General features: G+C 41.4%; 1 protein-coding gene across 1 annotated transcript in view; it reads right to left on the bottom strand.

Annotated features, from left to right (window-relative positions):
* LOC132390874 (probable E3 SUMO-protein ligase RNF212) overlaps positions 1 to 9,745 on the bottom strand; it is a 104,083-nt gene extending 94,338 nt beyond the window's left edge. Inside the window, exons 1-2 of the mRNA XM_059963416.1 lie at positions 9,602 to 9,745; positions 2,077 to 2,202 (exon numbers count right to left, since the gene is read on the bottom strand). Of these exons, the coding sequence (XP_059819399.1) occupies positions 2,077 to 2,188 (112 nt within the window). The 5' untranslated portion in view covers positions 2,189 to 2,202; positions 9,602 to 9,745. The remainder of the gene's footprint in view (positions 1 to 2,076; positions 2,203 to 9,601) is intronic.
* Between the last annotated feature and the right edge of the window lie 4,171 nt (positions 9,746 to 13,916).

Genomic DNA, 13,916 nt, shown 5'->3' with positions numbered 1-13,916 from the left:
GGAGTCTGAAACTCAGAGTTATGCGAGGAGCACTGCTTTCCCGCCAATACAAGTCACATGCACACGCCTCACAGTCTAACTCCCGCCAGTCTCGCATTGGTTTTGGCAAGGTGTGGATGTGCGATCTTGTGCTCTTAAACTTTTGTTGGTTTTACCTACAGTGCAGTGATTTTATGCTTGAAATATTTAACTATACCTCCTAAACATTCGATGTCATGTCCTGGGCCATCAGCCAAGCAGCAGAGAACTGCTTTCACACTTGAAAAAAAGTTGGAAATTATAAACAGTGTGGCATCAGGTGAAAGTAACACAGCTCTGGGACGCTACTGCCCGGAACAGAATCTTGCCTTTTAAAGTTCTTTTGCTGCTTGACAACACACTAGCCCATCCTAAACATTTGGACATTCATCATAATATAACAATGCTTTTCCCACTGCCTAACACAACATCTGTGATTCAACCGCTCAACCAAGGTGTGATCCACATTCAAGGCGTATTTTTTTTTTTTTTACGGCAAACTCTCTCTCAGATGCTGCAAGCAACAGATGATTTTGAAATTCCCAGGAGGTTACCAATGGTGAGGGAATGGTGGAAGTTGGAACATTTGGCACAAATGGCGGTGGACATGGACCCAAGTTTAGAACAGAGCCAGCATTTCAGTCGTTCCCTGCTATCAACCCTTCTTCCCTACAAGCAAATTTATGCTGAAAAACAAAATGCTGCCAAGCAAACAACCCTCACCACTTTCTTCAAACCGGTGTTATCTCCTGCTGCCGTCAGTTCTTAGAGTTCTGTGAGTCTTCCTTCACCCCTTGCTGTGCTTGATATGATCCTGACAACCACGACCATCCACCTTATCCATGTAAAGCTGCCCGACACCACAACAACCACTCATCTCCTGTAGCGAACACACCTGCCACTGTTGGTGAGCACTGTACACCCTAGTATGTTAACTTTCTATAATTTATTACATTGAATATTCCATTAAATTGATGAAATATAATACAAATGTTGCCTTGTGGTACTGCTTTTGTGTTGTATTTTTATGAAAATATGAATAAATTACAGATAAAACATATTTAGGAAGCCCTCTGGATCGCATCCCTATTTTCTCCATTTAAATAATTATTCACATTACGTGTCGGCTACGAGGAACATATGCCCCTGCATAATAACGAGGATAAGGTGTATTAATTTAAGAGCAAGGGTGTAATGCTGAGGCATTATAAGGCATCGGTCAGACTGTACTTGGAGAATTGTGAGCAGTTTTGGGCCTGTTACTTAAGAGAAGACTTGCTAGCATTAAAGAGGGTCCAAAAGAGGTTCTCAAGAATGATTCCAGGAATGAAAGGGTTAACATACTCGGAGCGTTTGATGGCTCTAGGCTTGTACTCGCTGGAGTTCAGAAAAATGAGGATGATCTCACTGAAACCTACTAAATATTGAAAGAGCTAGACAGAGTGGATATGGAGAGGAGGCTCCCTTTATTAGGTGAGCCTAGAACCAGAGGGCACAGCCTCAGAATACAATGACATCTCATTAGAACAGAGATAAACAGGGATTTCTTTAGCCAGAGGGTGGTGAATCTGTGGAATTCATTGCCAGAGACAGATGTGGAGGTCAAGATATTGAGTATATTTAAAGCGGATGTTGAAAGGTTCTTGATTAGTAAGGCTGTCAAAGATTTTGGAGAGAAAGCAGGTGAATGGGGTAGAGAGGGATAATAAATCAGCCGTGATGGAATGGCTAAACACACTCAATAAGCTGAATAGCTTAATTCTGCTCCTATATCTTATGGTCTTAAGCTCTTATGGTTGACTCACTATCTCACGAGTCAGGGTGTCAATGTTTGCGGAGAGTAGATAGGAGAACGGGGTTGAAAGGAATAATAAATCAGCCATGACTGAATGGCAGGGAAGAAGCAATGGGCTGAATGGCTTAATTCTGCTTCTATGTCTTATGGTCTATTGTCTTAAAACACAGATTAAACTTTCAGTATCCAGAACTGCATTGCAATTGTTCACCCATCAAGCCATATATACCTTTTAAAAAGATAATACGGTACTTCATTCCTACCTTTTCTCAGACATAATTCACAGACAACATGTCCACAATTAGACAGAGCAAATCTGCAACCATTTGCTTTGGGCTGTTGAAAACAGTTGTTACAAAAAACACAGAGAGCCATGTCATGAAGATAATCTGAAAAATAAAATTCAAATGATTTTCTTCAGTTCTTAGCTTCAAATATCACAGAATTTCCCTAATAACAACAATGGTATGGTTAAAAAAATTCACAACATTAAAGGAACACAATTAAGTATCAGTTTCTGACAAAAAGAATTTCTTCTGTGATTAAAATCTTAAACAATAAATACAAATACCTTTCTCATTTATTCAATATCTGAGCATTGTGGCAAAGTCGATACAGCAGCCTTAGGTCCCACACCACTGGATTCACCAACAGCTATTACCCTTCAACTATCAGGCACCTGAATCAGCATGAATAACTTCATTCACCTTGACACTGAAGTAATTCTACAATCTACAGACTCACTTTCATAGGCTCTACAAATCATGTTCTCAATATTATTTAGTTTTTTTTATATTTGCACGTCTTTTTTGCACATTAGTTTTTTGTCAGACTGTGTGTGTAGTTTTTCTTTAATTCTATTGTATTTCTTTGTTCAACAGTGAATGCCTACCAGAAAATGAATCTCAGGGTAGTATACGATGACATATATGTACTTTGATAATAAATTTACTTTAAACTTTGCTGAATGTCTGTGAAAACTTGATAATGAACCATTGCAGTCCTAATAATGGAAATCCCACACCAAGCAACCGTGAAACAACAGGGATACATTTCCACATCAGGCTGACAGATGACTTGGTGGTATCTCTATGCACCTGCTGTCCTTGTCTTTTTCAAAGATAGTAGATTGCTGTTGTGAATTTGAGAGCTAGAGTCATAGAGTCAGAGGGAAGTACAGTGCAGAGGCCCTTCAGCCCATCTAGTCTATACTGAAACCATTTAGATTGCCTACTCCCAACACTGATACTATAGCCCTCCATATTCTTACTATCCACATACCCATCCTAAATTCTCTAAAACATTTCAATCGAGCTTAGATGCACCTCTTGTTGCATACTCATTCCACACTCACAACCTTCTGAGTGAAAAAGTTTTCATCATGTTTCCCTTACACTTCTCACCTTTCACTTTTAACCTATGATGTCCAGTTGTAGTCTAACCCAACCTCAGTGGAAAAAGCCTACTTGCATTAACCTATCTATACCCCTTATAATTTGTAAACCTTCATCAAATCTCCTCTCAATCTTCTATGTTTTGAATAATGCAGTCTTAACCTATTCAATCTTTCCTTATAACTCAGGTCCTCCAGACCCAGCAACATCCTTGCAAATTTTCTCTATACTCTCTCAACCTTGTTTACTTCCTTCTTGTAGGTGGGTGACCAAAACTACACACAATACTCCAAATTAGGCTTCATCAATGCCTTATACAATTTCCCATCTCCTGTACTCAATACACAAACTTATGAAAGCCAATATGCCAAAAGCTTTCTTTATGACCTTATCTACCTATGATGTCACTTTCAAAGAATTATGGACTTGTATTCCCAGAACCCTTTGCTCTGCAGCACTCCTTAGTGCCCTACCATTCGCTGTATAAGACCTACCCTAGTTGGCCCTGTGGAAATTCAAATCCTCACACTTGTCTGCATCAAATGCCATTTTCAGCCCATTTTTCCAGCTGATGCATGTCTCTCTGCAAGCCATGACAGCCTTCCTCACTGTCCACTACACCCCCAAAAGTGGTGACATCCACAAATTTGCTAATCCAGTTAACCACATTAACATCCAGATCATGGATATAGATGACAAACAACAATGGACCCAGCACCAACCCCTGTGGCACAACACTAGTCACAGGCCTCCAATCAGAGAGGCAACCCTCTACTGCCACCTCTGGCTTCTCCCACAAAGTCAATGCCTCATCTAATTTACTACTCAAACTGAACCTTCTTGACCAGCCTCGCATGCAGGACCTTGTCAAAAGCCTTTCACAGATATTGGTGAAGTAGCCTGGGCAAACTACTGCATTGCACATATCGAGGCAAATTAAGAGCTTTCCATTGCATTCCTGACTTGCATCTTGTAGATGATGACCATGCTTTTACCTGTCAGGAAGTGCACTTTTACCACAAATCACCCACCATCTGACCTGCTCTTGCAGTCACAGTATTGTGGCTAGTCCAGGTGAGTTTCCAGTAAATAGCTTGCTTCAAGCTGTTAACAATGGGCAAATCAGCAAAGTTAATCTAATTGTATGTTAAGGGTAGCTAGTTAGATTTTCTCATGTTGGAGTCTATCTTTGACCATTATCTGACCACTTATTAGACCATCTTGAATGTTGCCCAGCTCTGCTACGTGCACTTGCTGATGACTGGTAAGAGGATGAGAACAGTGAACTATCAACAACGAACACTCCACTTTCGACTTTGTGAAGAAAGGTTGGTCATTAATGAAGCAGTTATAGACTGATGGCCCTCCACACTGCCCTGGGGATAGAATGTCAACCATGGACATTTTCTTTCTGTGAAGTGAAATCAATGGAGATTTTATTCATTGATATAACCATATAATATATAAATTACAACACAGAAACAGCCATCTCGGTCATTCTAGCTTATGCCGAATGCTTACTAGTCCCACCTACCTGCACTCAACCCAAAACCCTCCATTCCATTCCTGTCCATATACCTATCCAATTTTACTTTAAATGACAATACCGAACCTGCCTCTACCACTTCTACTGGAAGCTCGTTCCACCCCGGTACCACTGAGTAAAGAAATTCCCCCTCATGTTACCCCTAAACTTTTGCCCCCCAACTCTCAACTCATGTACTGCTTGAATCTCCCCTACTCTCAATGGAAAAAGCCTATCCACGTCAACTCTATCTATCCCTCTCATAATTTTAAATACCTCTATCAAGTCTCCCCTCAACCTTCTATGCTCCAAAGAATAAAGACCTAATTTGTTCAACCTTTCTCTGTAACTTAATGCTGAAACCCAGGTAACACTCTAGTAAATCTTCTCTATACTCTATTTTGTTGACATCTTTCCTATAATTCGGTGACCAGAACTGTACACAACACTCCAAATTTGGCCTCAGCAATGCCTTGTACAATTTTAACATCACATCTCAACTCCTATACTCAAAGCTCTGATTTATAAAGGCCAGCATACCAAAAGCTTTCTTCACCACCCTATCCACATGAGATTCCACCTTCAGGGAATTATGCACCATTATTCCTAGATCATTCTTCAATGCCCTACCATTTACCATGTATGTCCTATTTTGATTAGTCCTACCAAAATGTAGCACCTCACACTTATCAGCATTAAACTCCATCTGCCATCTTTCAGCCCACTCTTCTAACTGGCTTAAATCTCTCTGCAAGCTTTGAAAACCAACTTCATTATCCACAACGTCACCTATCTTAGTATCATCTGCATACTTACTAATCCAATTTACCACCCCATCATCCAGATCATTAATGTATATGACAAACAACATTGGACCCAGTACAGATCCCTGAGGCACACCACTAGTTACCGGCCTCCAATCTGACAAACAGTTATCCACCACTACTCTCTGGCATCTCCCATCCAGTCACTGTTGAATCCATTTTACTACTTCAATATTAACACCTAAAGATTGAACCTTCCTAACTAACCTTCTGTGCGGAACCTTGTCGAAGCCCTTACTGAAGTCCATTAAGACAACATCCACTGCATTACGCTCACCAACTTTCCTAGTAACCCCTTCAAAAAATTCAATAAGATTTGTCAAACGTGACCTTCCATGCACAAACCCATGTTGACTGTTCCTATCAGACCCTGTCTATCCAAATAATTATATACACCATCTCCAAGAATACTTTCCATTAACTTACCCACCACTGATGTCAAACTTACAGGCCTAAAATACCCAAGAAAATTTTCAAAACATCCTTGAATACCTTCCATGTGATTTTCTCCAGTTCCCCTAGAAGTTCTGCAAATTGTCTGTCATTCATGCACCTGTTTTGATTTGTGGACCAACAAAAATGCCTTACTTTGTTTTGGCATCAGTTAATCTGACTTGAATTATGAATAGAATTAACAAATATAGGTGATTTTTTTTTTAAATGGTGTGCGAGAGGCAAATTTCATGGTGGTTTTCATGATCAAACCAAAATCCATCAGATAAACCCAAAGGTATTCAGGAAGTATAACCTTTCTTGTCCAGTGTAGTCAACGCTCAATTCACTACAGCCTAATGGAACAGCTATTTGTGATGCTGTCTCACAGATCAAGTAGCCCACATTCTATCCTAATGTCCTCTGCTACCAGAATGGAGTCTGAATGTCCTGTTTCCTCCCGCATACTAAACATGCAGTTTAGTACAGTCGGCCCTCCTTATCCACGAGGGATTGGTTCCGGGACCCTCGTGGATACCAAAATTCACGGATACTCAAATTTCTTATTCAACCTGTCTCAATGCAGTGGACCTTAGGACCCAGCAGAATCCAAGACCTTTTTTAACCTGTTTCAGTGTTGTGGACATTAGGACCCAGCGGCAGAGTTCTGAATCCGCCGTGTTTCTGTTCACGAAAATATTCACAATAATGATTGAAAATAAAGTGGAAATAAAGCAATCGGAAAGAGGTGAAACGCCATCGGTCATTGGAAAAGCATTAGGCTATGTCAGTCAATGATCGGAACAATTTTAAAGGATAAAGTGAGAAAAGCTGTGCCCCGATGAAAGCTACAATTATTACTAAGCAACGCAGTGGTTTAATTATTGGGTTTTGGGTTTTTGATTCTCCACATCAACCCGGCATGGTAGAGAGCGCCCTCAATAGTGATCTGTCACTAGATCCAACCTGGGAATTTCCCAAGCCCAGCACTGAAACATACGTTCTAAAGTGTTTTATATGCATAGAAAGGTAAAATATATACTATATACAAATATAAATGTTTGACTGACACTAAATAATACTGGATGTACCTGTTCTGACTAACTTAGTAAAAGAAAATCCCGATCCACGCACATCATCCCATATACTTTAAATCATCTCTACATTACTTATAATACAATGTAAATGCTATGTAAAATAGTTGTTATACTGCATTGCTTAGGGAATAATGACAAGAAGTCTGTACATGCTTGAACAACAAGTGCTGGAAGAGCACTTCCAGATTTTCGCAATTCACGGTTCGTTGAATTCGCGGATGCGGAATTCATGGATAAGGAGGGCCGACTGTACGTTAATTGACCAATGTAAGTTGCCCCACTGTTAGATAAGTGGCAGAATCCGGGAGAGTTGGTGGGAATTTGGGAAAATATATAGTATTGCTGTAAATAGGTATATGATTGCCAGCACAGACTCACTAGACCATTGTGCTTCTCTTCATGATCTCTCATAGTGGTATCCTTTAATGGAGTTTCCCAATTTACCATAGCTAGCACATGCCATATATTTTTTACTTTATTCAGATTGAATTATTATGATCACAGCTATAAAAGATCTTTAATTGCCATATCATGATTAATGCACGTTAGAGTCAGAGTACTATAGCATAGTAACACCCATCTAGTCCATGCCGAACAGTTATTCTGCTTAGACTCATCAACCCATACCTGCACTATAGCTCTCCAGACCCCTCCCATCCAAGTACTTAAACAAACTTTGCTTTAATGCTCCAATCAAACTCATATCCATCACTCCGCTGGCAACTGATTCCACACCAGTACCACCCTCTGAGTGCAGAAATCCCCTGGGCACTTTGAGAGAACAAACCAGGGTAGGACTTACACAGTGAACAGTAGTGCACTGAAGAGTGCAGTAGAACAAAGTGGATCTGGAAATACAGATCTATAATTCCTTTAAACACTGGCCTTCATGATCCAGAGTACTGAGTACAGGAGTTGGGTTGTTATGTGGAAGCTGCCCAAGAAGTTAGCAAAGCCTAATTTGGAGCACTGAATAAAGTTCTGGTCACCTACCTAAAGGAAAGATATCAATATAATTCAAAGAGTACCTAGAAAATTTACAAGGATGCTGCTGGAACTCGAGGGCCTGAGTTATAAGGAAAGACCGAATAGGTTAGGATTGTTTCCCTGGAGCATTGGAGAATGAGAGGAGATTTGATAAGAGTATACAAAATCATGAGGGTTACAGATGGGGTACATGTAAGCAGGCGTTTCCACTGAGGTTGGGTAGAGCAGAACTAGAGGTCATAGGTCAAGGGTGAAATGAAACAGCTTGTTTCACTACTGATTCCTCAACACGCAGTCCGAGAATACAAGAACATGAGAACATAAGAGCAAGAGTAGCCCATCAGGTCCCGCAAGCCTTTCCCACCATTCATTACCATTGTTGATGTATGCTGGTTCCCATTCCTCTTCTCTGCCAGTTCCCCATAGCCCTCAATTCCCTGAACTTTACAATATTTACCTGTCTCCTTCTTACATATATTTAATGATCTTGCCTCCAGCACCCTCAAGGCAGAGAATTCCAAAGATATGCACATTAGTTTTAAAAGATTGGCCCCTTATTTTGTAGCTATGCCATCTTCCTTGTGACTTTCCACTGGTGAAAACATCTCAACATCTGCACTGTTAAGCTCCTCAGATCTTACATGTTTGAGTATAGTCATCCTTCTAAACTCCAAGGAATACAGACCCAAACTGTATGGCCATTCTTGGTACAACTCTCATTCCCCAGGAATTACCCTGGTGAATCTCTTTTAAACTCCTACATATCCTTTGTTAGGTAAGGGGACATAATGATGCAGAGTATTGCAAGTGTAGCTTCACAAACATTCTGTACAAATGTAACAAAACGCAAGCTCAAAGTTGATGACCTGGAATCTGAGCTTCAACCACTATGATTAACAGGGAGGAGAGTCACATATGGACACAATTTGAGGAGGCAGTCACACCCATTAGATTAATTACTTAAAATCTGGTTTGTGGCCAGAACAAAGGGTGCGCCAATGGGTGAGGCTGATAGGAGTATCCAAGAGGTAACGTTGAAGCAGCTTCAGCCCTTTTGAGTTTGTCTGGATCTGAGAATGTTGCTTATCTATGGGTTGTACGAAAGATTACTACTGTGGTTCAGAGAGCCATTCTGGAAGGGGGAATAAGACATGTAGCTCTAATTGTCAGGGAAATAAATGGGCATCAAAATTCAGAAATCAGAGGTGCAAAAGAAATTGGGTGTCCACGTGCAGGTTGGAAAATAAATGCAATATTAGCATTAACGGAAAGGAGTAGAATACAAAAGCAAGGATGTTATGCTGAGGCTTTGTATGACATATGACCGCACTAGAAGTATTGGGGCCCTTATCTAAGACGTGTGGGCATTGGAAAGAATCCAGAGGAGGTTCATGAGAATAATCCCAGAAATGAAAGGATTAACATATGAAGAGTTTGATGGCTCTGGGCCTGTACTTGCCGGAGTTTAGAATAAGAGACGATTACCGCATATCGCTTACATACACAGACCGGCAGAAGCCCAGACTTACCCTTCCTAAACCGAGTTTACTTGCACCCTGTTCCTACAGAATAAATCCGGACTACAATTTGTAGCAGTGACGCTATTTGACCATGAGGCCCGAATGCCGGTGACCAACGACACCTTCCTCTATCCCTCGGAGACCACACCTTCGTACCCTACTCACATGGTTCTCAAAACGCATGCGCGCCCATACGCGCTGCCCTTCCCTTTCTCGTCCGCAGTCCCTATCGTCCCTTGCCGTGCGCTGGCGCCACAACGCATGCGCATTCGCTCGGCCGGCAGTTACTGTCCGCCCTCTCCACCGTGAAATCGCATGCGCAGAAGTTGCTTGCTGCGACAGCACGTGGCTGCAAGTCGCTGAGGGCTGATGGCGGGAACGTCCGATTATGTGTTACTATAACGTGAGGTGAAGCATACAATTCAAGTGAAAGTAGTTTGGGGGATGAGTATTGTGCCAGGTAACGTTGCCAGCTGAATAGAACACGAAAATACTGAAGCAGGATGAGCAGCTAGTGTTGAATGAGGAACAGAACTGGTCAATGCTAGCAAAAATTTCCAAGACCTAGGCTTCGATATCTCCTTGTGAAACTGGATCCTTGATTTCCTCTCTCGCAGACTCCAATCAGTTAGAATTGCCAATAACATCTCCTCCATGATCATAGGAACACAGTTTGGTGTGGTATTTAATTGATTCTATTGTGCTTCTCGGATTTACTGTGTATGCACACAAGAAAATGAATCTGATGGTTGTATATTTACTTTGATAATAAAATTGCTTCGAACCTTGAACCACAAGGCTGTGTGCTTAGCTACCTGCTCTAATTGCTTTATGCTATGACTGTGAAGCTAAGTACAGCTCCAATGCCATATTCAAATTTGCTGATGACTTCACTGCTGGCTGAATCAAAAGTGGTAACCAGTCAGTATATAGGAGGGAGTTAGAAAATCTGTTTGAATGGTGTTAGAACATAAATCGTGGGTTGCTGGACTGTGCGGCAGGAAGGGCCTATTCCAAGCTGTATCTCAATCAGCAACCACACGCAACGTTAGGAAAACCAAAGAGCTGATTATTGACTGATGAAGAAAAGAGAGATCCATAAGCCAGCCCTCATTAGGGGAGGATAAGTGAAGAGGTAAGTAAATTTAAATTCTTTGGTATTATCATTTCCTGGGCGCAGCACGTAATTGCCATTACAAAGAAAACACGATAGCACCTCTGTTGGAAGTTTGCACAGATTTGGCTTGTTAAAACTTTGACTAACTTCTATAGATGCACAGTAGAGAGCGTGACTGGCTGCATTGCACCTGATAAGGTAACACCTATGCTCATGCCCAAAAAAGCCTACAAATAGTGGTGCTGTCTTCTGGCTGCTGCACTCATCTTCACTCACCCACTGAACTGTTCCTACAACCTATAGACTCACTTTCAAGAACTCTACAACTCATGTTCTCAGTGTTATTTAATTATCTATTATTGTTATTATTTTCTTGCATTGGCACCATTTGTCTTTTGTACATTGCCAGACGAGACAATGAATCTCAGGGTACTGATATATAAGATAATAAATTTACTTTATCCTTGAGGTATATCTGGAAAATGCTTGACAAATAACCACTCTAATGTAAGAAACATGGCAAACAATTTGAATACGTTAAGCTACAAGAACTGCAGTGAGATCTTGAGCATGCAGGTTTTGTTGAAGGATACATATTGGCTAGTATACAAAGGAAATTTGATCGTTAAACATGGGTGCTGCTTCCTTTCAGTGACTCCTCTGAAAGGTGACTTTTCCACTCATGCCTCTGGAGTAGGATTTGAACTTCCTCATGCATTTCTCATTTATTGTCTCATGAGCTGTAAGTTACCATGATGAGAGATGGATTAGGATTCCATACATGTGCTGATAAACAATCATAATAACTATTCTGTAGCCAATGGGGAAAAAAGTCTTTGTATAAATTTCATCTTTTGATTATTTCTGGCTGCTTGTAGACATTTTTATGTGTGTGTACATCAAGCTACATCTATGATTAGGTCCATATTCTTCAAACAATAGACAGCAATGCAAATAATAGAAATGCTCAAGCGGATTTTATTTATTTATTTAAAGATGCATCACAGATCAGGCTCAATGAGCTGCACCACCAAGCAACCCACCAAATTTAACACCAAACTAATCACAGGACAATTTACAATGACCAATTAACCTACTGACCGATACGTCTTAGGACTGTCAGAGGAAACCGGAACACCCAGAGGACACCCATGCAGTTCATAGTGAGAACATACAGGCTTCTTACAGACGGGGTCAGAATTGAACTCCGAACTTCAGACTATGCCAAGTGGTAATACCACCTTGCTAAGCCCTATGTAACTGGCGCCCATGGTAAATGTGTAATGTTCTACTCCCAATAGCCTAGCAGTGTGTCCTGTTATGGACTGCTAGATCTGTTATTAATGTGCCCTATCAAGTGCTTCTGCTACAAGTATGATGAAGGAAATTCCCCAGTGATGACTTCATCTTTTGAAGGGATTGCAACCATCACTTATGTACCAGGTTTGTTGGTGAAAATGAGATCGATTAAGTTACTTTATGTTTCTTTGCATCCGACATGGACCACCCTCATTGTATCTCAGAATTCGTTTGGTAAGATTACTACTACCAAGTAACTTCCTGAAATAGAGTAATACTGTACAAAAATAGGCCCTTCAATGCAACTGGGGTCCATGCCGACCACAGCATCCTCCTTGTTAGTCCCAGATGCCCACACTCAGCCCACAACCCCACCCCCCCCGAGCCCCTTCCCACCATGTACTTATCCAAGTACCACTCAAATGCTGCAGTTAAACCACTTTGACCATTTCCTCTGGCAGCTTCTTACAGGTACTCAATACTCTCTGTATAAAGAGGTTACTTCTCTGGTCTCTTAAATCTCTCTCCTCTTGTACCTGCCCTCTAATTTTGTATCCCTCCCTCCCCCAACCCTGGGGAAAAGACAATGACCACCCACCTTATCCATATCCCTCATGATGTTATAAACTTATATGAGGTCACCCCACATTCTCCTAAGCTTCAGGAAATAAAAATCCGTTGAAGCCAACCTTCTGCTATATTTCAGACCCTCTAGTCGAAACAACATTCTCAAAAACCTCCTTTGCCCCTCTGCAGCTTGACAATGTCTTTCTTATAACTGGGTGACCAAAGCTACACAGTACTTCAAGTGTAGTCACAGCAACTTTCATAACTGCAACATTATTCCTTAGCCCACTTCCTTAATTGACCAAGATTTCTTTACAATTCTTTACCTGTTTCACTGCCAACAAGACCCCCTAATTTAATATCAACGAACTTGCTGATTGTGCCACGTACATTAATTTCCAAATTACTTACATAAATAATGCATAACAGAGGCTCCAACACTGCCCCCGGGGAACCCCATGAGTCACAGGCTTTAAGTCGGAGAATCAACCTTCAACCATCACCCTCTGCTCCCTACCATCAAATCAAACCTGAATCCACCTCTCTCCACCCCTCCCCCCACCAATCGCATGTGACTTAACCTTCCAGATCAACCTCCAATGCAAGACCTTGTCAAAGACCTTAGTAAAGTCCATAGAGACAACATACACTATCATACAACATTTCTATATTTATTCTATCTTCTTATTTACTTCCTTGACGAACACCAGAAGATTTCTCAGATCTCCCATGCACAAAATGATGCTGACTTTTCCTGATTAGGCATTGACTATTCAAATGATGGTGGATTGTGTCGCAGAAATGTTCCATTTCAGCTGTTTAATTGATGTTAAATGTATAATCAAGCGTATTCAAGAAATCGTGGCACGACTGCACAAACACGCGGACATCAGCGAGTTAGAGCAGCAGGAAGGATTTAAAAGGAAGACAGCTTTACAGAGTAGAGGGAGTCTGAGTAGTTGGGCTTTGGCTCAACAGGGCTTCGGCGATAACAGATCAAGGTGAGGTAAGTTACTTGTGAAGAATAGGAAGTATTTCTGTGAGGCTGATGTTCTGTACTGGGTGTCAGATGTGGGATGTCTGGGAGACTCCCAGCCTCCCAGACAGCCAGGTCTGCACCAGGTGCGTCGACCTGCAGAGCCTTAGGGACTGGGATAGGGAACTGGAGATGCAGCTCAATGACCTTCATCTGGTCAGGGAAAATGAGGAGGTGATAGAGAGGAGCTATAGGCAAGTAGTCACACTGGGTCTCAGGAGACAGTTGTGGATAACAGGAGAGGGAAGGGCAAGAATCAGATACTAGAGAGTACCCCTGTGGCTGTCCCCCTGAACAATAAGTAC

The sequence above is a fragment of the Hypanus sabinus genome, chromosome 3 (assembly GCF_030144855.1).
Source record: "Hypanus sabinus isolate sHypSab1 chromosome 3, sHypSab1.hap1, whole genome shotgun sequence".
In the NCBI taxonomy this organism is placed as follows: domain Eukaryota; kingdom Metazoa; phylum Chordata; class Chondrichthyes; order Myliobatiformes; family Dasyatidae; genus Hypanus; species Hypanus sabinus.
The sequence above is the reverse complement of the archived record's forward strand: the minus strand, read 5'-3'. Positions and strand labels throughout refer to the sequence as shown.